The sequence below is a fragment of the Rhinatrema bivittatum genome, chromosome 5 (genome assembly GCF_901001135.1).
Source record: "Rhinatrema bivittatum chromosome 5, aRhiBiv1.1, whole genome shotgun sequence".
NCBI classification, from domain to species: Eukaryota; Metazoa; Chordata; class Amphibia; order Gymnophiona; family Rhinatrematidae; genus Rhinatrema; species Rhinatrema bivittatum.
In genome coordinates, this window is record NC_042619.1 from 30,099,910 (window position 1) to 30,121,588 (window position 21,679).

General features: G+C 44.8%; 1 protein-coding gene across 2 annotated transcripts in view; it reads right to left on the bottom strand.

The window, feature by feature from the left end:
* INTS4 (integrator complex subunit 4) overlaps positions 1-21,679 on the bottom strand; it is a 133,970-nt gene that overhangs the window by 82,744 nt on the left and 29,547 nt on the right. For both annotated transcript variants that reach the window (XM_029602195.1, XM_029602193.1), the window contains exons 5-9: positions 16,029-16,211; positions 13,462-13,512; positions 6,191-6,279; positions 4,810-4,930; positions 140-211 (exon numbers count right to left, since the gene is read on the bottom strand). In XM_029602195.1, the coding sequence (XP_029458055.1) occupies positions 140-211; positions 4,810-4,930; positions 6,191-6,279; positions 13,462-13,512; positions 16,029-16,211 (516 nt within the window). The remainder of the gene's footprint in view (positions 1-139; positions 212-4,809; positions 4,931-6,190; positions 6,280-13,461; positions 13,513-16,028; positions 16,212-21,679) is intronic.

Genomic DNA, 21,679 nt, shown 5'->3' on the forward strand with positions numbered 1-21,679 from the left:
CTGACTTATGCAGCTAGAATTTAATCATATACGGCATTTAATATCGCCGGTTACCCATTTAGTTGGATAACTTTTCATTTATCCATCTAAATGGCTTTTGAATATCGACCTCATAGATAACATTACAAGCTTTCTTTACCCTCAAATCCGACATAAGTTTCTTGTCCAGAGTCTGCTCCAGGAAATGGGTGCTGACTCGTTGCATGGATCCCTGTGAGCCAGAAACACACAGACACACAAAAAATTCCGGTTACTTGGGTACAGGGAAACATTTTGAGAGAAACATTGTACAGCTTGATTTTAAATGTCTGGGCTAGTCGCCTGGTTCCAATTTTTTCCTTCTCTTTTATTACTGCGCTCCACTCTGCCCCCAACCCACCTGGCATCTCCAGATAGTATAAGTGCAGTCGTTGGCCCTAAGGGCTGGGGAAAACTCTCCTCCAAGACTTACCCTCGGCAATGCTACATGGCCAGCAAGGGTCAGCAGCAAGCATCTTCCCTTTCGCTCGAGAACAGACCCAACCCCAGCAGGGTCCCGCGAGACAAGGCACGCAAGCCTTCCACACTGTGTCCTAAACCACTTGGGCTGGGGGCTTCTGAGTCACAGTTTTAGAAACTATTCTTTCACATAATTAAGCTGCGCATTCTGATAATACCATAGTGGTAGAGTTTACAGTAAAACCACACTTTGGGAGGTGCTGATGCACGTAGGACCAAGGCCGATGTCTTAAAGGGCTGTATCTGACTAAAACAAAAGAAAGAAAATTCCTTCTTATATGTTTTAAAAAAATGTTTTGACCCCTTTTCTCTTCTTTGGGGAAAATATTCAGTAGCCTTTTGCCAGATAACTTGTGAGATATCCAGCTAAATACTGATTTTTAAGCAGTTGATATTCAGCCACTGAGCAGCTAGTTAATTAGCCAAATACACCTATCCAGCTATATTAAACCAGGATGCACCACTGAATATACTTGGCTATCTTAAAGTTATTCAGATAGGTATACCCAGCTAACTTTAGACCTGCCCTATAGTGCAAGCCAGAGTTAGCTGCTTAGATTAATTGACTAATTCCACTCTTCCTGGAAATGCCTATTGCTTGCTCTTGGAACATCCCTGACTTACCTGACTAGAATATAGCTGGATAAGAGTTTTTAAGTTCATAGTTTGGCCATTGAGACAGATAACTTTTCAGTTATCCGACTAAATGGCTTTTGAATATCTGCCTCTGAATATTTCTGCCACTTATCCAGCTAAGGTTTAGCCAGATAACTCATTATCCATCTAAAATTTAGCAAGATGATGTAGGGGCATTCTAAGGCACAGTTAAGTTACAGATAAGTTAACTGGCTAACTCCCATATTTAGACTTAGCCAGATAACCTATCCAGCTAACACTGGCTGTCCTAAAGTTACCTAGATAAACTTATCCAGCTAACTTTAAAATAGTCAGATATATTCGGTGGTACGGCTGTGCTGCTGAATATCCTGCCAAAGTTAACTGGATAAGTTTATATGGCTAACTTTGAACGTCAGTCAGTGGCTGCCCATCTGACAGGGTCATTAAGTGTCTTTTGCAGTTGTCACTGAAGAGATTCAGTATGAAAGCCCAGAAGAGACATACAGAGTGCAGAAGCTAGGAGCCCTACTGGTTCTGAAGAAAACTGGTCTTTGCAGGATGGGATTTAATTATCCAAAACTGTTACACATCAGTTTGGGCCTGCATGGGTCCCTTCTTCAGATGTGACCTATGTGGACCAAGAAAAATATTGAGAATCCAGTGAATACGTATTTACCATACTATGGCAGTGACTCCTTTCTATACTGTAAGAAGAATCTTCAGAGATATAGATTGGTTCAATCTTCCCAAAAGCAGGCAGTTTTGAAATGTTTTTTTGCTTATGCACTGAATTTGATTCAACTGGTACTTAACAAGTCAAACATACATACTTTGCTCAACAGCAAATTAAAATGAAGGCATGCTACCGTCAGGCACTGTGTAAACTGACAATCTGTCTTAATCTTGACATGTCACACCCTTGCAATTCCAGCCCAGGGTTTCTCCAGCAAGCAGGGACCATCTGTTATACCAGGTGCCCAGATGAGTGCAGTTCTTGAGATACAAGAAAAAGTCCAACAGGAGTTAGACGTGACTGCTATATTCATTTCACATTGAACAAACACTACCTCAATTTATACAGGTTTATAGAAGTGAAGACGACATTTTTAAATGTACTATAAAACAAACTTAACTGAGAAGATGCTACCTGGGGACACACAAGGACAGCAAGATCATGCATTAAGCTCTCCAGGTCCCCCCCTGCAACACATCTGTTCTCTCCCACTAGTTCCAGGCTGCTCTCAATCTGGAACTAGTGCAAGCAGCAGCAGTGCAAACCACATTGCCACTTACTGATTATTATTTAAACAAACCTCCTGCTAGCAAATTATGTTGTGCTTCCATTTTGGAGGTGAGTAAGACTTCTTGGTGGCAAGTGAGCAGAACTGGGCAGCAAACGAGGTCACCCAGTGATCCTTAGATTTAATTTGAGAAAGGGTTTACAGCGGGCTGCAAAATACATTCTCAGTATGTCCACAGAACAATGACACCCCGCCACGAACACCGAAAAGGCAGCTGGCACCAACACGTTCTATTCAGAATGCAAGTGCCACAGCTCATAACATGTCACTGTTTTTGGGAGCACAGTGTGAACTCCCTTTCTTATTTAGAAGGGCATTTGAAGACTATGGCTTGCTACAGATGGAGCCAAGTTTAGCTAGTCTGTCAGCAATAAAAAGTAGCTGCAAACCTCAGAGCTAGTGTTCATTCCAGTGTCACCACATTTCTCACTGCACAGTTGCTGACACTCACTAACCAAGAGAGCATGCTGGCAGTTTTTCAAAGCCTATGGCAATGATGAGGAATCCTTTAAAGGCCAAACCTACAGAATTTCCTAATAGCTGGAGGGGTCGGTGTCAGTGAGACTTTATTTACTATCACTTGGAACTTGTATTTTTTCTGACCACTTATTGTACATGAGTGCAGACAGCTCACCATCGAAATCTGGTGAAACAGTTTTCTTGTGAAGCTATCATTACAGCACTATGAAATTGCACTGATCAGATCTGTAAAACTATCGAAGGTTGCTGAAATGCCAAAATGTATGTAAATAGTCAAAAAGTATGTTACAGTTCAATGCAGAGTTTCATTTTTGCCATCTGGCTCAATTTACAAGAAATCTCATGATTTACAAGAAGTCAATCCTTTAGCATATATAAGATAAAATTATAATGCCAATCAATTAGGAAAATGCTATGCAAACAAAGTAACTCATTGGTGAGTAAATTAGAGATGTGACATTTAACCCACTGTATCAATAACATTCTCTGAGACTGCAGCCCACCACAAAGCCATTTATCTGAAATTTAGAGGCATTTTTCAAAGGCATTTCTTCAGATAAAGCAGAGTTGCTTACCTGTAACAAGTGTTCTCCAAGGACAGCAGGATGTCAGTCCTCACACGAGTATCATCATCTGATGGAGCTCATCATGGAACTTCGATCTCAAAGAATCTAGAGCTTTCAGCATTCTCTGAGCAAGTGCAGCTGTAACTATCTCTCTGCCCCATAAGCAGAAGCCCTTAGTCCATGATAATAGCTAAATACATGGAGAACCAACTCACAGGGAAGGCGAACGGGTTTTGGGAGGACTGACTTCCTGCTGTCCTTGAAGAACACTGCTACATGTAAGCAACTCTGCTTTCTCTGAGGACAAGCAGGATGGCATTCCTCACACCTGGGTAAATCCCTAGCTACAGGCTGCCCAAACAGGATGAAAAGTGGGGAAACCCCATAGTGTTGACAGCACCACCTTTCTCCCTTTGGATCATGAGGCAGCCATCCCAAAAAAGGGGCTAGGAGGGAAAAGAGTTGAATTCTACACAAGAGAGACCCAGAGGACAGACTGAGCAACAAAACCTAACGTGCAGTACAGTGACTTAAGGTAGGGGGAGTGATGCAAACTCAGAGCGAGAAGCACGCTTTGCCTCACAGAGAGTTTTAAGGGAATGAAAAAGAGAAAACAAATTTTATTAGAAAAACAGCTGCAGCTTAGAAAAAAAATCACAGCAGTAAGCTGAATACTATGACCGCACGGTTCAGCGAAAAAAGCAAGGGGCTCTGCCAGGGAGGCAGGGAAATAACTACAGCTGCACATGCTCAGTAGCTCATGCTGAAAGTTCTGGATTCTTTGAGATCAAAGTTCTGTGAAGGGCTCCATCGGATGATGTCACCCATGTGTGAGGACTGACATCTTGCACGTCCTTGGAGAATCTGGTGTCTCTCCACAGGAAAACACCCTTTTGAAAACTGCTCACCTCCCCCATCCATGTGGGGAAAAATGTGGGGGTGGGCCCAAAGTAGTACACACAGGGATTTCATTTTGAGATCCCTGCATTTTTTTTTTACCCCATGTACTTTGCACTTGCAAAGCATGCTGGGTAAAGAATCCCCATGGCACCAGTCCGCCACAGGATTTTGAAAAAGAAGCATCATAGGGATCATCTGGCCACCTACTGATGAAAAATGGTGGCCAAATCAGTTTTTAGGGTTGCCACCAGTCACTAGGCTCATGGATTTCTGCCAAACTGTTAACACTGCAGTGACCAGAATGCCGCTTTGATAAGCTACTTATCGTGTTCGCAGCACTCAGGAACACCTGAAGACCACAGACAGCCTGCAAAACTTTTAAGAGCATCCCCTTTATATTCAACAGATGTGGCAGGGGGCGGGGCTCAGCTGCTGGGGACACTTACCAACAACTTGGCAGCCTGCATTCGGACAACCCAAGATCCGTCGCTGACCATGTGGCAAACTTTTCCAAACGCATCATCGACCAGGCGGATTTCTTCATTGGATGACGGAATGGGGACGATACTAAATAAAAAATATAGGGGGAGCCACACATGTAACTTCGAAAGATTTCTCTGACAACTCCGTGCCCTCATGTCTTCATGAGTTACTGTAAAGCTGCTCTTCTGGGCCTCTCAGAAACTCTGACCACCAACTTCAAAAAGTTACAGGTTCAGCAGTATGCTGCCTATTGTCAGTTAAATGGTCATTCTAGCTTCCCTAATGGTTCTCAATTCCGTTTAATGTACTAATGCTCACTTTCAAACCCTATCACAGGCTTTCTTTTCCACCTCATTTAAAATTGAGAGTTACTGTTAGCTCTTTAGGGAAGGGACTATTTTTGGCACAGTAGTCTTCTCCTGCTCCTTTGGTCTTACAGCTAAATTGGAACGAATCTCTATTGGGCAACACCACCATGAGCCTTCACTTGCAGCAATGCAGAGAATTTCCTCCGTTTTATAACCCTTCCCCCCTCCCGGAGCCACAGATCGCAGTTCCCCCTGGAACTCAGTCTGGTCACAAGGTGTCACCACTGTGCAATACTGAGGCTCCCTCCCACCGATAGACTATAACTGCTACTTCGGCAGCACCTCTAGATCGGCCCAGGGTGCCCAAGCTAGGAGAAATGAAGCTGGGTCTATCACACAGCACTGCCAGTGAGTGCCCAGGGAGAGATTCTGATAATCTCTCCTTGCTGTTGATGGCATCCTAACCCATCACACCTTAGTGCTCTAGTAGTAGCCTTCTGTCCTCTTTGATGTAATGGGTCACTGCCGACAGCCCAGAGACAGGCAAACAAGCTGCCAGGCAGAGAATCCAGCTTTGATTCCAGATTCCTCGGGCTCTGTGGTAGTGGAAGTACTAACAGCTATCAGAAGGGTCGGTTTTAGGCCCACTGCTAACCACACTGGCACTGGCTGAGCATGAAATAGTACCTGAGACCAAAGTTTTGTCCACAGAAGATCACTGTGACTGCTGAAATATAGGAAAAAGATGGTCTAAAAGGTGAAAAATCCCAAGGTATAAATAATTGTCTATGGTCTCAAACATTTTTCCCCATAGACACAGAAAGGGAGAAAATGGGAGTAAATCTATCTGTTGTGATTTGCCCAAGATCATAAGGAGCATCAGCGGGACCTGAACCCTGGTTTCCTGCTTCTCAGCCCTCTGGCTCTAACCACTAGGCTACTCCTCTGCTCTTTAAATTTATCACACGGAAAGGAACGAGGAGGATGTGTTCGTGGGGACTTTACACATTGAGCGTGATCTGTGATAAGCAGATACCTCTCGGGATAAAGCTGGCTCAGGACCCAGACCAGCTGAACAGCTGCACTGCGCACATTTTCATAATCATCCGACAGCAGCTTACAGGCCTGAAATGCAGACAGCAAGATTACTTAGAAAATGTTCATGCTTTTCTATTTTATAGCAGTGGTTCCCAAACCTGTCCTGGGAGACCCACCAGCCGGTCAGGTTTTCAGGATATATCTGCAATAAATATGCATGAGATAAATGTGTATACAATGCAGGCAGTGAATGCAAATTTATTTCATGCATATTCATTGCAGATATCCTGAAAGCCTGACTGGCTGGGGATTCCCCTGGGACAGGTTTGGGACTCAGTTTTATAGTTTAAAATATTAACCAACCCTGTTCACTGACAATTCAAGCAAGTTACAAAGCTTCTCTCCCCCACCTGCCCTCAGCTATGAATCAGAACTGAATAATGGCTGGAGACTGGCAGTGCAATTCCTAGGCTATTGGGCAGATTGGATGGACTATGTTGGTCTTTATCTGCCATCATTTACTATGTTTTGCTTAGAAAAAAAAAAAGAGTTGCCTCTTTTTGTAGTACTAGGAAAGGCTCACACCAGGACAGTATGTGGTGGTATGTAGTACCAGCACTTGTCCCACCCTGGTCCAGTGGAAACCAGGAGGAGGAAAGGAAAATTCATTCTTACTTGCTAATTTTCATTCCTAGAATACCAAAGATCAGTCCAGGCAAGTCGGTTTTGTATCCCTACCAGCAGATGGAGACAAAGAACTAAAAAGCTTTTCAGGCACTGCTACTTAACTGAGTGCGCCACCTGCAGTCCCTCAGTATTGACCTGTACCCAAACCAAAGTAGAGTCACAAATCAACTCAAGTAACAACTTCCTCTTCTAGGGCAAACACAGAATCCCGGGTTGGAACTCTCTGGAGACCTCACAACAAGGACACAGAAAAACCCCTTTCGGTCCAAAGGTTCTAACTATATACAAAATTAAGCTCTGCTCTAGAGATATAACTCCAACATTACAGTCTTTCGGAATCAAGGAGCTGCGTCTCTGGACTGATCTGTGGTATTCCAGGAACGAAAATTAGCAGGTAAGTGCCAATTTTCCTTTCCTGTTCATAAACCAGATCAGTCCAGACAAGTGGAATGTACCCAAGTTCCCCTATACTGGAAGGGAACCTGAAAGACCCGCTTGCAGAACACTGTCACCAAAACTCACCTTCTCTGGCACCCGCACATTGAACAGATAATGTTTGGTGAAAATATGAAGGGAAGACCATGTGGCCACTCTACAAATCTTCTGTGGTGACACTAACTGAACCTCAGCCCACAAGGTTGACTGTAGCCAAATGTGCCCGCAACCCTTCCGGGACTGTCCAACCCTTACAGAAATAGGCCAAAAAAAGTCTCCAACGAACAATAGTGGCTTTAGAAGCCTTAATTCCTTTCTTTGCACCCCTGAACAAGACAAAGATGATCTGATCAACGGAAATTATTAAGATACTAAAACAGATTCTAATGAACATCCAGTTAGTGCAGTTCCCTTGCATGCTGTCCCTCCCCAGACAAACTCGGAAAAGCCAGATGCTCTACCATCTGACTGAGGTGGAATGAAGAAACAACCTTCAGTAAAAGCAAGGGTACCGTCCACAAAGACACACCACGGTTTGAAATCCACAGGAATGGTTCTCTACAGGACAAAGCCTGAAACTCTGAAATCCTTCTGGCCGAACAAATCGCTAACAGATAAACTGCTTTCAAAGTGAGATCCTTCAATGATGCCCTCCACAAAGGCTCAAATGTAGGACCACAAAGACCTCGCAACACCAAATTTAAGTTCCAAGAAGGACACATCCTTCACACCACAGATCACAAATGCTTGGCTCCCCTGAGAAATTGTATGATATTCAGATAAGATGACAACAGCCTTCCTTGCAACTTCCCTCAAATGCATACCAAGGCTGCTACCTGTACTTGAAGTGAATTATAGGCGAGACTCTTAATCAAACCCTGCTGCAAAAAGGCCAAGATGTGTGGAGTATCCATCCGTAAATGATCCAGGCCCTCCTCTACACACCAGGACTCAAACACTCTCCTCACCCTGGCATAAACCAGCAACTTGGAAGGTATCCATGCCTGAAGCAACATAGCAATAACCAACTCAGAGTACCCTTTTAATCTTAAATGTCTCCTCCCAAAAGCCAAGCCACAAGACAAAAGCAAACCACCCAATCCGAGCTCCTTGTCTGAGCATACTTGAAGATAAGCCAACCTGATGGGCCTGTCCATGGTAAGGTGAATCAGATCTACAAACCACAGGCACCGCAGCCACTCCTGTGCCAGCACCCTGCCTGGATGTCACTCTATGTGCTGCAACACGACCTATAAGAGGTCATGGAGGAAATACGTACAGCACACTCCTTGTTGACCACAGAACCAGAGCATCGATCCCTTCGGCTCCTGCCTCTCTTCTGCAACTGAAGAATCTCATCACTTTGGCACTGCTGCACGACGCCATCAAATCTAGTTGGGGATCACCCCATCCATCAACAACTCCTATTCCCCTAGATCCAACTGCTGCCTGGTGAGATAATCCACCTGTACACTGTCCACTCCTGCAACATGTGATGCCACAATCTCTTCCAGGTACTGCTCCGCCCAGACAAAATTCCTGGGCCTCCAGAGCCACTTCTCGACTCTTCATCTCACCTTGTCAACTGATATACAGCACTGTTTTATCACTGTCCGAGAACACTCACCATTCGTCCCAAAACCTGAGGAAGGAACACCATCAATGCTCTGCGAACTGCCCTCATTTCTAAACAATTGATAGACCAGGACGCCTTCGCTGGCGACCACAGCCCTTGGGCCATCCACCCTTGACAGACTGCTCTCCAACCTCAAAGGCTGGAATCTGTAGTCACGACCACCCAGTACAGAACCTCTAGATCCACTTCATTCTCCAAACTGGGCTGCAATAGCCACCACAAGAAACTGGACCTGGAGGCCCCCTGCAGCGGTAAGGGCCGATGAAGCTTCTCCGACAACAGATTCCAACAGGACAGAAGTGCCCTCTGAAGTGGATGCATGTGAGCAAAGGCCCATGGTTCCAATTCTAGCATAGAAATGCTCTCCAGCACCATGAAGCAAAGAAACCTCCGTGCGTATGGGAATGTGTAGATAGCCCTCCGTTAAATCCAATGAGGCCGGAAATTCCCCTTGACAAACCACCGCTATCACTGTTCACAAATTCTCCATACAGAATCATGGAACCCGCAGCACCACATTGACTTTCTGCAGGTCAAGGATGAGCCAAAAAGTCCCCTCCTGCTTGTGAACCACAAAGCAAATCAAGTACCTCCCTTGACCCTGCTCCGTGGCCGGTACCAGAATAATTGCACCCAACTACGAAGGCAAAGCTATATATCCAGAACCGCCTCTCGCTTGCTGCAGGATGTGCAATGAGACATCATGAAGGCCTCCCTGATGGAGCGAGAAAATTCTAAAGGTAACCATCTCTTATCACCTCTAGAACCCATTGGTCCGAGGTGATCCTGGTCCACTCCTCGTAATATCGTGTCAGGCATCCCCGACCACTTCCTCGAGAGAGTTGACCAATCTGGCTTCATTGAGAGAATTTATTACCTCCGGCACCCTGACCGGAACTATCTCTGGGAGATCTTCGGGAACCCTGAAATCACTGCTGCCTTCCAGATCCCTTGATTCTGTGATGGTATCAAAGAACTCTTGTTGGGACGAAAACGTCTCATATCCCGGAAACGGGCGTGAGCTTAGGAAGTCTTCCTGCCAATCTTCAAATCCTCCAGTAGCTTGTTTCCCATCGACTCCCCCAACTGCTTTATCAACTGCTACAGGTCCTCTTCAAACAGAAGCTTTCCTTTAAAAGGAAGATTGCAGAGTTGAGACTTGGCCTACTTAAGCCTAAACACTGCATGGGAATTGAAGCAACAGTTGTGCTTGGATCATTTTCTCAACCTCCGTGCAGTTAAAATTCCTTTACTGGTTCCCAGATCACAGGAAACTTACTGCACAAGCTCCTTTGCTGTCCAGCAGCACCAAGCTGCTCCCAGCACTGCCTCTGACATTTTCTCTTTTTTATTTTAGATTTCATTAAAGTGACCACTCACCCAAAGAAGAGACAGACAAATAAATCCTTTTAGCTGATCCTCCACTGAACAGAACTGGAGTTTCTATAGAGGGGAGGAAGAGGCGCAGGGTATGAGGGAGCCAGTGCCACTGGCTATCAAAGCCTCCTAAAGTCCAAGCAGAAGTGAAAGAAGGGCCATTGACTCCCCCTGCTTGCCCTGCTCTATCAGGGGGATGGTCCTCCTCAGAACCTAACAATCCTAGGAGCAATTCTCCTCTCTCATCTTTTCATTTTATTTTATTTTTTTACTCCTCTACCATCCACTGGAGACAGAGAGACACTGAGGTACTGCAGGTGACACTCTATGTTACGTAGCAATGTTTGAATTTTTTTTTTCTCTGCCTCCATCTGCTGGTAGGGATGCAAACCCCACTCATCATCTGGACTGATCTGGGGTATGAACAGTTAGAGCTGCTGCTTATCCCATAGCCGAAGTGGGAGACACGTGCTCTCAGTCTCCATGACCGCACCTCTCCTCCTGCACCTTCCTGTTTAGAAATAAAGTAAATGAGGAAGGGGAAGAGACGTTGCAGGGGCCAGGGAAGACGTTGGCTGTGTCCCCACACTGCCGGCTTCCTGCTGAGGCCTATAGCGAAGCGCATAGGAACGTTAAGAGGAGGGGACCTTGAGAGCCAGATTCCTTGCAAGGAAGTAACTTTTTGACAAGGACAGGTATGAAGAGCTCTGGATATATTTTGCTAACAGCTCCAAAAAGACTTTTAGGCAATTACTTTTAAATCACCAGTCCATACCTGCTGGCCAGCTTTTTCAGTTAGCCAAGACTCTTCCCTAGAATGAGAGGGACTGTGTGCAGGTATACAGCGCTACCAGCAACTACCTCACACTTTGGCTCTGATTTTCTCCCATTCCAAACTTATGAAAAAAAAGCTTTTATTAAAAAAAAAAAAAAAAAAGTAAAGTGTGATGCAGAAAATAACCAAAGGAAACGCTATAAAACAACCAACGAGCAGCTCCGATTCAGCTGCTTTGGAAGCATCGGCTTTCTGATTGGCTGCCTATAATTCACAGAGAAAGGAACATACACACACAAACTTGATGGCTCCTTGAAGTGTAATTACACTGCCAAGAGACAGCCCCTAGAGCAGTGATTCTCAACCAAGGTATACAACAAGACCACAACCACCACCACCACCACACAGGCGGGGGAAACCCAAACTGGGGAAAAAACACCCATCCACCCCTGCCGCACAAAGCGGTAACCCCAAGCGAAAGATCCCGGGCTCCCCATCAGCTGCCATGTTCTGGCCAGGAGAAGTAAAATGGAGATGTGCAGCATCACTGCTGCCGCACAGAAGGGAACCCGAGGCGGCCATCACCAGCACACAAGGAGCAAGAGAGGCCAGCAGAGCAGAGAAAGTGAAAGCATTGTGTTTCCTGACCTCACAACTCTCTCCCTGACTGGAAACGAAGCCTACACACTGGAGGAGGAGGAAGAGGCGGCACTTTCACTGTCTCTGCTTTAGTCCTATGGTCGGCTGCTTCTCCTGAGTCCCACTACTCCTGAACTTATGGTGCCTGCTCTGATGCTGCTCTATGGTTGCTACAGGAGACAGACCAAAATTATGGAGATGGAGCGCTAAGGAGAAGAAAAAGTGGAAATGGGGATGATGGGAAAGATGAGAGAGATGGAGAACATGAGGTAGGAAGAGAAAGGAATCAGAGAAGTCAAAAGGTGAAGAGAAAAGTAAGTGGAAGGACAGAAAATGAAGATTGAGAAATGGGAGGGAGAGAGAAGCAGGAGAGAGGTGAAGCAGAGAGAAATACTTAGAGAAAAAAGATGGAAAGACATGAGCTCAAGAGACAAAGATCTGAGAAGCAGGAGAGAGATGAATGAAGAAAGAAGATAAACATGGAAAAAAGGAAAAATGCAAAGGAGAACCAGGAAACAAAGTTAAGGGACAGACAAGATTAAAGCAGAGAAGAGATCGAGGGTAAAAAAAAAAAACCCTTACGATCAATGCTGAGAAAAAACAGAAGCACAGTATTTGCAATAAATTTTACATTTCTGCAAATCAGGGGGGTACACGAGAAACCTCAAATTCCTGAAAAGGGTACAATGGCCTGGACTGGCCACTGTTGGAAACAGGATACTGGGTTTGATGGACCCAGTATGGCAAGTCTTACGTGCTTAATAGTCATGAAAAGTTGAGAACAAGTGCCGCAGAGCAATGGGTCTCAACCTTTACTGCGTCGCACCACTGCCTCTTCCCCTAACAGCCTCATATGGGCAGAGCCAGTAGGAGGGGGATGGTGTCAGCAGGGCAAAGGCAAGTGGCACACAGGACCTCCTTGGCAAAGCTGAGGGATGTCACAGAGGTTGACCTTCTGGGCGCCTGGCACTGGCTGAACCCCTTCCCAAGTTTCTGCCCTGGGACCCAGCGAGTCTAATCTTGGCCCCCCCTGCACGTGAGCTCTGAAAGCACCCCCCCACCCCCAACTTTGTTTTGCAAAATGTAAATAATTATTTCAGCCATTCTAATTAACTCATATTACTCACTGATGGAATGCACCGTATAAAAAGAGAGAACGCTTCCCTGGCTTCTCTTCTCGCCTTTGGAGGTAATGGGGCAGGTGGCTCCTCTCGCCTCCACATCAGCAGTGGGGATGGTGGCTCAGCTCCCTTATGTGGGTGGGAGGAGGAGACGTAGAGGCAGATGGGCTCTTGCAGTGGTGGCACCGGGGCAGACTCACCCCCCCACTTCCTCCCACCTCCTGGGTTGAGAGCCACTCTCCTGGAACAGGGGCTGAGCACTGCTCCTTCAGGGTGATGTCGAGCCGCACGCCGCTCTTTTCACCACAGGGCCTACAAGAGATGGGGGAGGAAGCGGAGGCTGCGGAGCACGGCGCTCTGATGAAAGTCTAGTAGGAAGAAGCATGAAGAGAAGTCGGGAATGGAAGAAGAAGAGAGAGAGGTCACCTTCTTTCTAACACACCGTGGAGCGTGTCATCCAAAGGCCGTCTTCTCCAACCTCACCCATACGTACGTGAGCATCTGAATCTATTTCCCAGGCCAGGGGAGGACCCCCCAATACCGGAGAAAAGCAAGCCAGAAAAAATAAAACCATCTTAGAAAAAAAAAAGCAGCAATACCTGACTATAAATAGCCTGTTGAAGCTTCAGTCCTCTTTCATGGAGCTGCAACTACAAAAGAAGATAAAAATTAAAAAAAAGTCCTCAGGATATTTTTTTTTTTTTTGTTCAAAAGAAGAGTGGTCAAAGTTCTCCAAATGAACCTCCCCCTTCAAGATGACACTCGGGAGGACATTATCCAATGCTGTCGTGTGCAAAAGTTACCCCTTTAGTGACACAGCCACTCTGAACTCCGCTTCCATCTTTTCAAGTCAATTATAGGACCGCTGCTACTTATTTCTACAGCGCTACCAGGACCCGCTCAGCGCTGTCATTATGATGTTCCAGATCAGGAAAAGAAAGCACAGCAACCACGCAGCCCAGGCCCTCTGTGGCTCTTCAGGCAACAGGCACTAGTTTTTCAAATTAACCTTTCTACATCTTTTTAAAACCTATTTTAGGGGCAACACCAAGTAAAAGTGTCTCAAATCTAAGGCACAGTCCTAAAAAGTATTTTAACCTGAAACGTCTTTTTAAGCTCACAAACTAAACATGCAAAGAGGATTCAAAAAAAAAAAAAGAAAGCATCACATATCACGTGCGTCTCCCATATGACTCGGAGGGATGCGCTGCAGCCTTGCCCAGTCCCACAGGTTCCTGTGCTCTCTGACCAGCAGCACCTGAGAAGGCAGAACAGCCGAAGCAGAGGCCGTGAGCTTTCAGGCTGCGTACATAGCAAGGGTTCCTGCAGTTACATACTGTACACCGAGCCTTGCCGGATCAACATCGCAGGAAAAGGGTTCACCAGGACTTCATTCTTTTCCCTGCAATCATCCAAAGACAGTTTACCTGTGCCTGAAAGGAGAGCGAGGATGAAGCGATGCCTCGGAAGCGGATCCCCATTCATCTGAAGGCATCAATTATATGCGCCAGTCCGGAAACGCACAGGCACGCGGACTTAACTTTTCTCTGCCTCATAAAGGTGAAAATCAAGGTTGCTTCACTATATGGCTTCTTTCTACGCTCTTATAGGACAAAAGTAACAATACTCCAAAGGCGACGGTGTACGTGAGCCTTCCAGACCACACGGGTCTCTTCTTCAGCTGCGGCTCGGAAAAAAGAAAGATCTCAACGGATGTCGCCTCCGAAGAAGGGGACCTGCCTGGTCACAAAGATCTCCTGTTCGGCCTCCTCTTTGCAGGATTGTTACGTTGGTCCTGTAAAAGGTATCACAGCCCATACAGAATCCAGGTTCTTACAGGACCAATATCGCCCACTAGAAAACTGAACTTTTTCTTGCTATACAATGGAACCCTTTTACGATGAGTTCATCTTTTCAAGAAACAAAAAAGGGAATTATTGTGTGCTCAGATCAAACTCACTTTTTTTTTTCATTGCCTCTGCTTGAGCTGTCTGCAAGTGCACCGTTAAAGCGGGACGCCACACGCTTCCCGCAGACGCTCCTGAGAAAGTACACTAGAGCTGTTTCTCATGGTGGAGGAGGCCGTCTCCTCCCACACATTCGGCAGACAGGAAACGTGTCTCCTCGTGGACGACATCGACCCCACTGGGCAGCAGAGACCTCTTCCTGGGATCAAGCATGCGGTTTCAAGCAGGCAAATAGGGCAGAAACAGAAGATTCCCGCCATTCGTTACACTACCACTCAAAGGGCCTCGTTAAGGAAGGGCATATCCCCATTTCATGCCTGGGGGAAACAATCTTTATTTAGCAAGGCTGGAAGTCTTGCATGCTCTCAGCTGAAAGGTATACCCCTTTCAATCACTGTGCTCTCGAGGTCGCACAACTATTCTGTCATGTTATATATTTTAAAGAGATTTTCTGTATTCTGTCACTGTCACCTCAAATGCAACGTTTCTTTTCCAGAATCAACACGTACACTGTGCACACTTGCTAGAATGTAGATAGTGACGCAAAGCTATTTTGTGGGGCAAAAGGAGATGAACCTTACAAAACATTTGTAAACTCACTGCAGTATGCATACTGTTAACAATAATTAAAAAAAAAAAAACTGCAGCAGATGGAAAGGTTTTCCATGTCGGGATTTTCTCCTGGTTTTGGATCCTTGATCTCCTACCACCCCTGCTGCTGAGCCTGTTTGGGCTCTGCAAATGTGGAAGGCGCTCAGATTTCATGCTATGGCTTTCTGTTTTCACTCTGCAACACTGCTTTGCCGCTCGGTTTACTTTTCACATTCACCAGACAATTGTTTAGCATTGTACAAACTCAAAAAAAAAAAAAAAAAAGATTTATACAGCAAATCCTGTCTTAAAAACAGGGAACTCATCTAACTGCCAAAAAAGGTGCAAAAGATTTCTATATGAAAGCTACTGTGATTAAAAAGAATAGGTGACACAAAACAAGACCCACAATAACTGACGTGAGAAACAGATTTTAAAATAAATAACTTCTGCTGGGGATCGCCAGGGCTCATTTGATGTAGTGCAGGAGATCTGTGATTTTGTGTTTGCTGGGAAGAGGAAGGAAAGGGCAGACTACATGACCCCCCCTTACCACTACCAGTGGGTCACTAAATAGTCCCACTTTGGCTAAATGTGCCATCTCCTACCATGGCTTTTATAGCTGCTGTCCTCACGCGAGGGTCCTGGTCATTGAAGTAATCCCCTATTATCTTCTGCACGTCTCGGGCGGCCAGGCCCTCGCACTCCTTCGGGCCTTTCTCTACAGAGCCAAGGCAGCCAATCAGTTGCAGGCACTTGTTCCTGACGCCGTGGGATGTGTCCGTGAGATGCTGAGCAAAGCAAAACAAGAAAGTTCAGCATTAGGATTAACCAATAATTAAGCAATAATCACAGCATCATGTATAGTATTACAGGCTTGCAACATCAAAAAGAGCTATGCTTTTATTAAAACAGCAGTAGCTAAGCACATCTCTTAATCAATATTCATCCCACTTGTTGCAAAGACTACAGCTGCAGTGAGGAGGCAGCTGAGAACAAACTGAGATATGCCCATAATGCCCTGATCAGATTTTTTTATTATTATATACAAATAATAAGCAACCATTAAAATCTGAATTAACTAGAATTTAAGCAGCACTTAGCTGACATCCCTGTTCTCTTTCACTCCACAATGTCAGAGACCCAAACACATCACATGGTCCATCTGCCTGAAGTGTTTATGGCATGCTACCAGTGCCTGAATTAATGCAAAATAGGTACCTGTACTTTGTAAGGCAATAACAAGCACACAAATTGACAAATAAAACTATTACAGCACTTTCATATGAAAGTTAACATATCAGTCTTTTAAGGACTTCCCTCTGGATAGCTATCATAACAATCGCCATACTAGGTCAGACCAAGCCCAGTATCCCATATCCAACAGTGGCCAATCCAGGTCACAAAATACCTAGCAAGATCCCAAATAGTAGACTGATTCCATGTTGCTTACATCCTGAAGTAAGCAGTAGCTGTCCCCGAGTCTGCCTGTTTAATAAAAGTTTGTCCAAACCTTTTTTAAACTTAGTTATGCTGACTTCGCCACATCCTCTGGCAATGAATTCCAAAGCTTAACTGTGTGTTGAGTGGAAAAATATTTTCTCCGATTCGTTTTAAATGAGCTTATTAGTGGCTTCATGGAGTGTCTCCGAGTCTTTGTATTTTTTGATAGAATAAACAACAGATTTGCGTTTACCTGTTTCACTCCACTTATGATTTTATAGCTCTCTGTCGAATCTCCCCTCAGCCATCTCTTCTCCAAGCTGAAGAACCCTAACTCTTTAGCCTTTCCTCACAGGAGAGCTGTTCCATCCCCTTTATCATTTTGGTTACCCTTCTTTGAACCTTTCCTGGTTCCGCTAGAACCATAACCATACAGGCCAGTCTAGGCACAATCCAAGCATCAACATCCTGCCCAAATTGATGCAAAACGTTTGTGTGTATTTTCAATATCCTGTCCCACAATATCAGATGCCATCTCAAAATTACTTTATATTACGATGTTATGCTTTTACTACTCTTAACCAAAGGTGTCAGTCACCAAATGAACAAACACAAAATCTGTCAAAGAAAAATGAAGCATTTGATTCAAAATTCACTTAAAGAACTTCATAATCTCACCAGGATTATGTGAGTCTATGAGGTTTTTCATGCCTGTCTTGGAAGCCAGCAAACAGAAGCAGGCAGAGGGAAAAATCAGTATAAAAGAGGCAGCTGAATGTCAGCAAAATTGTGAAAATGTAAACAAAAATAAAACTATATACATATTTCAGATTTGTAGCAAAAGAATACCAAAGTAGTGAGACCTGGGCTCCATCCATTCCTAAACCCAATTTCTACTCCCTGGGCTGGCTAGGATTGAGGTGGTAGAGAGGGAGCCTCTGTCATTGCAAAACGGTGACACCTAGTGGTCATACTCAGAATGCACACTTACTGGCCAAGGTCAATCAATGCAATGACTGGACTAGATGGAAGTGGGAAAAATCCCCAGATAGTTGCGACTGAAGGCTCATAACACCATAATCTAGCAAAGGTTGGAGTCTATTGAGCTGGAAGACCAAAAGAACAGGAAGAAAGTGGAAGACCATAAAAAGAACACCAATAAACTATGGCAGTGTTTCCCCAACCAGTATGACAGCACATTGGTGGGTCTTCAGACACAATCAGGTTTGCCACAGAAGTCACCACTGCTTTTTGCTCCAGACCAGGCCAGAATCTATGCTCTGCACTCAGCTCTTCACAACAAGAGACACCATTGGTGGCTCTTAAACTTGTAAGAGCTGCTTTCTGAGAAAATATGTAATCATGCACGCCTCTTCTTCCTAGCTCTAGCAGGAGTGGTAATTAATGAGCAGTCTGCAGAGCATAGATAGCCGGGCCCCACTTTGTGCAGTACAAACCACACTGCACACAAAATGTCCCCGTCCTGAGCCCCCCTCTTTTGAGTTCTTCCAGCCTCTGTCCTATTGCCAGGCTGAATGAGATGGGAAGAGTGTGCACTGAGCACTGAATGTGACTTACTTTGAGTACTGGGATTAGCAGCAGGTAATTAACGGAGCCAGCTGCCTGCACCACACCTTTTCTCTTCTCCTGCACTTATATATAGAGAGAGCTGATCCATCATGATGAGTTCATGTGTCTCTCTGCTCCCTCTCTCCTTTTATTTTAAAATTTGGAAGCAAGACGGTGGGGGCTTTCAGTGCTTTCCTGGTTCTTCTTTTGGCCATACGAGTCTTCTCCATGTCTGCACTCCATGGAGGCTGGTGTGCCACACATTTTTGTTAATGTGGGTGTGCCTCAGGCTTGAAAAGTCTTGGAAACACTGTCCGATGATATATATATATACACACACACACACACACACATACATTGACCCAAACATCTGCTCAGTCTGAACATGCATCAATGGCAGTGACTATTCCAAAGCACAAACTAGAACAGTGGGTCTCAACCTTTTTTCAGTCGGGACACACCTGACCGATGGTTCTCCCATGCGTGACACACTGCTCATTACAATCTACGGCAGAAATAATAAAAAAAGAAAAGTCCCCATATTACTTTTATTGTTAAGAATGAGGCAAAGGAAAAATTTAGAGTAAGGTGCGCTGGGTTTGGATAGGGGAGGGTGGTCAGATTGTGCTGATGCTGATCTGGTGAGGAATTTGAGCTGGTACATTTTTCTTGTCCGATTACTGCGCTCAACCATTTAGTGTTATTTGTAGCAATTTACTTTGTCTAGTTATTCCTATAAGCTAATAATAAATCCATTATTACTTTTACTTGGCATCGGGGTATTTTTTAACTCAATGGGGCCGATGCAATACTGGGATTAGCGCGTCCAAAATGCACATCCAAACCAGCACATAGCTAATAGCGCTCATCACATGTAAATTCATGTTGATGAAGTTATTAGCTATTACCTACCTATGCAAAAAAAAAAAAAAAAAAATGCGCGCCTCACGGGCACAATGTTACTCTCAAAACTGAGCGCCTGCCCTGGAGCAGGCATTAAGTTTTGAGGAGCCTCCAAAGTTAACAGAAAAGCATAAAAAACTGGTTTTCTGTAGTTCCTCTGACTTAATATCATGCGGATATTAAGTCAGAACAGTAAACGGAGTAAGGTTAAAAAAAAAAAATTGGTCTGATCACCCCCAAGGTCTGGTCTGATGGATCAAGCGGTCTGGGTCAGAACTGGGAGTCCTGTACCTGAAATCGGGAATCCGAGGTCCGTATGATAAAACTGCCCTTGCCAGACTCCAACTCTCCTCCCTCCCGGCCAGGAACCCCTACCGGAGATGCTGCTCCAGCAGAGCTGTTCCCGATTGGTCCTTTCACTGACATGTGACAGTGAATGGATCAATCGGCAGTAAGTGAAGGAGTAAATCAATCAATATTAAGTGCCGGACAGAAAGTGCCCATCAGAAAGATGTAAATTGGGTGAGGAACTGGCGGAGCAACAGGATGCAGAGAATGGGGGTAAATGGAGTCCACTTTGCCTTCCCCAAATGGGCCTCAGGACTCAGTACTGGGACAGTTTCTTTTCAATATCTTTATGATCGGAATTGCCAAAGGATTTGAGGAAAAATTATGCTCTTTTGCAGATGAAACAAAATCTATACGAGCAGCTACACCAGAAAGTGTGGAAAAAAAAAATGAGAGGGGGCTTAAAAATTGTGGGCTTGGAAAATGAGTTTCAGTCTTATAATAGTTTAAACAAGTAGATGACAGCAGACACCAGTTTGGTAGCCTCTCTCCAGAAGACCTCCAGCCTGTCTAAAACATGCAGAATCAAGAATTTAGGCCACAAAAATCCATTAGTCACGTATCAATTAGATGGACACTGTCAAACAAGAGAAAAGATCTAAGAGGAATCATCTCAGACAATCTCAAGGTAGCCAGTCAAAGTAATAAAGCAACTGGGGAAAACCAACAGTATGCTTGGATGCATAAATCACGCCATCATCAACGGGAAAAGAGATAACATTCCCCTGTGTAGGTCACTTTGAGTACTGTGCTCTGTCCTGGAGGCCACACCTTGTTAAGGATTTTAAGAAAGCAGAAGTGATTCGGAAAATGGCAACTAAAAAAATATAAACTCTGAAATTCAAAGCCCATAAAGGGCTTCTTTGGCCTTCTCAAGTTCCATGTGGGTTAAGTCAGCACTCAAGCGCCCTCTCTCATTTATTCTGTTATCCCCACGTGCCCTCACCACTGCACTCTGTCCCAGGCATGATTAAATTCTGTCACCTCCTCTACTGGTAGACTATTCCACGCATCTGCCACCTGCTCAGTAAAGAAGTATTTTTTGTGTCTCTTTTGAACCTCTCCCTGCAATTTCGGATCATGATCAGTTCTAAGGATAATTTCATCTTTCTACGCCTGTCACACATTTAAATCTTTCTTTACAGCCTATCTAGTCTGTATGTCCACACCAATTATTCAGCTTTACAATCTCTACCATTCCATCAGAGATCCTCTGTGCTTATCCCATGCTTTCCTGAATTCAGATACTGTTTTTGTCTCCACCACCTCAACAGGAAAGCTGTTCCATGCATCCATTACCCTCTCTATAAAGAAATATTTCCTTAGATTACTTCAGTCTGCCCCTTTTCACCCTCTTCCCATAAGCCCTTGCTCTAGAGCCTCCTTCCTTTTGAAAGAGGTCCGCCCCCTCTGCATAGAAAACTCAATCATATCCCCCTTATCCTGCCTTTCCTCTAGGGTATACATGTTTCCATCCTATTCTGTTTCCATCCTTATGAAGGTGCAATCTCCAAAACTATTCACAGTATTTCAAGTGAGGGCTCACCAGGGACTTATGCTGAGGCATCAATACCACCTCCTTTTCTCTGCTGACCATTTCTCTCCAAGATGCAGCCAAGCATCTTCCTGGCTTTTGTCGTCACCTTATCCCCTGTTTGGCCACCATAAGATCATCAGATACAATCACCCTGATCCCATGCTTCTTTTGTGCTTAGAATTTCACCTCCAATACTGTATCTCTCCCTTGGGTTTTAACAGTCAAAATACATCACTCTGAATTTTTTAGCATTAACTCTTAGCTGGAAGACCCCTCCTGTTCCACACCTTCTTGACTTTCTACCTTGTTGTAGATTTTGGCATCATTGGCTAAAAGACAAACCTTTCCCGATAATCTTTCTGCACTGCTGCTCAAAAAATGTTGAAAAGAACCAGTCCAAGGACCAAGCCCTATGGCACACTACTTAGTAACATCCTTCTCCTCAGACTGAACTCCATT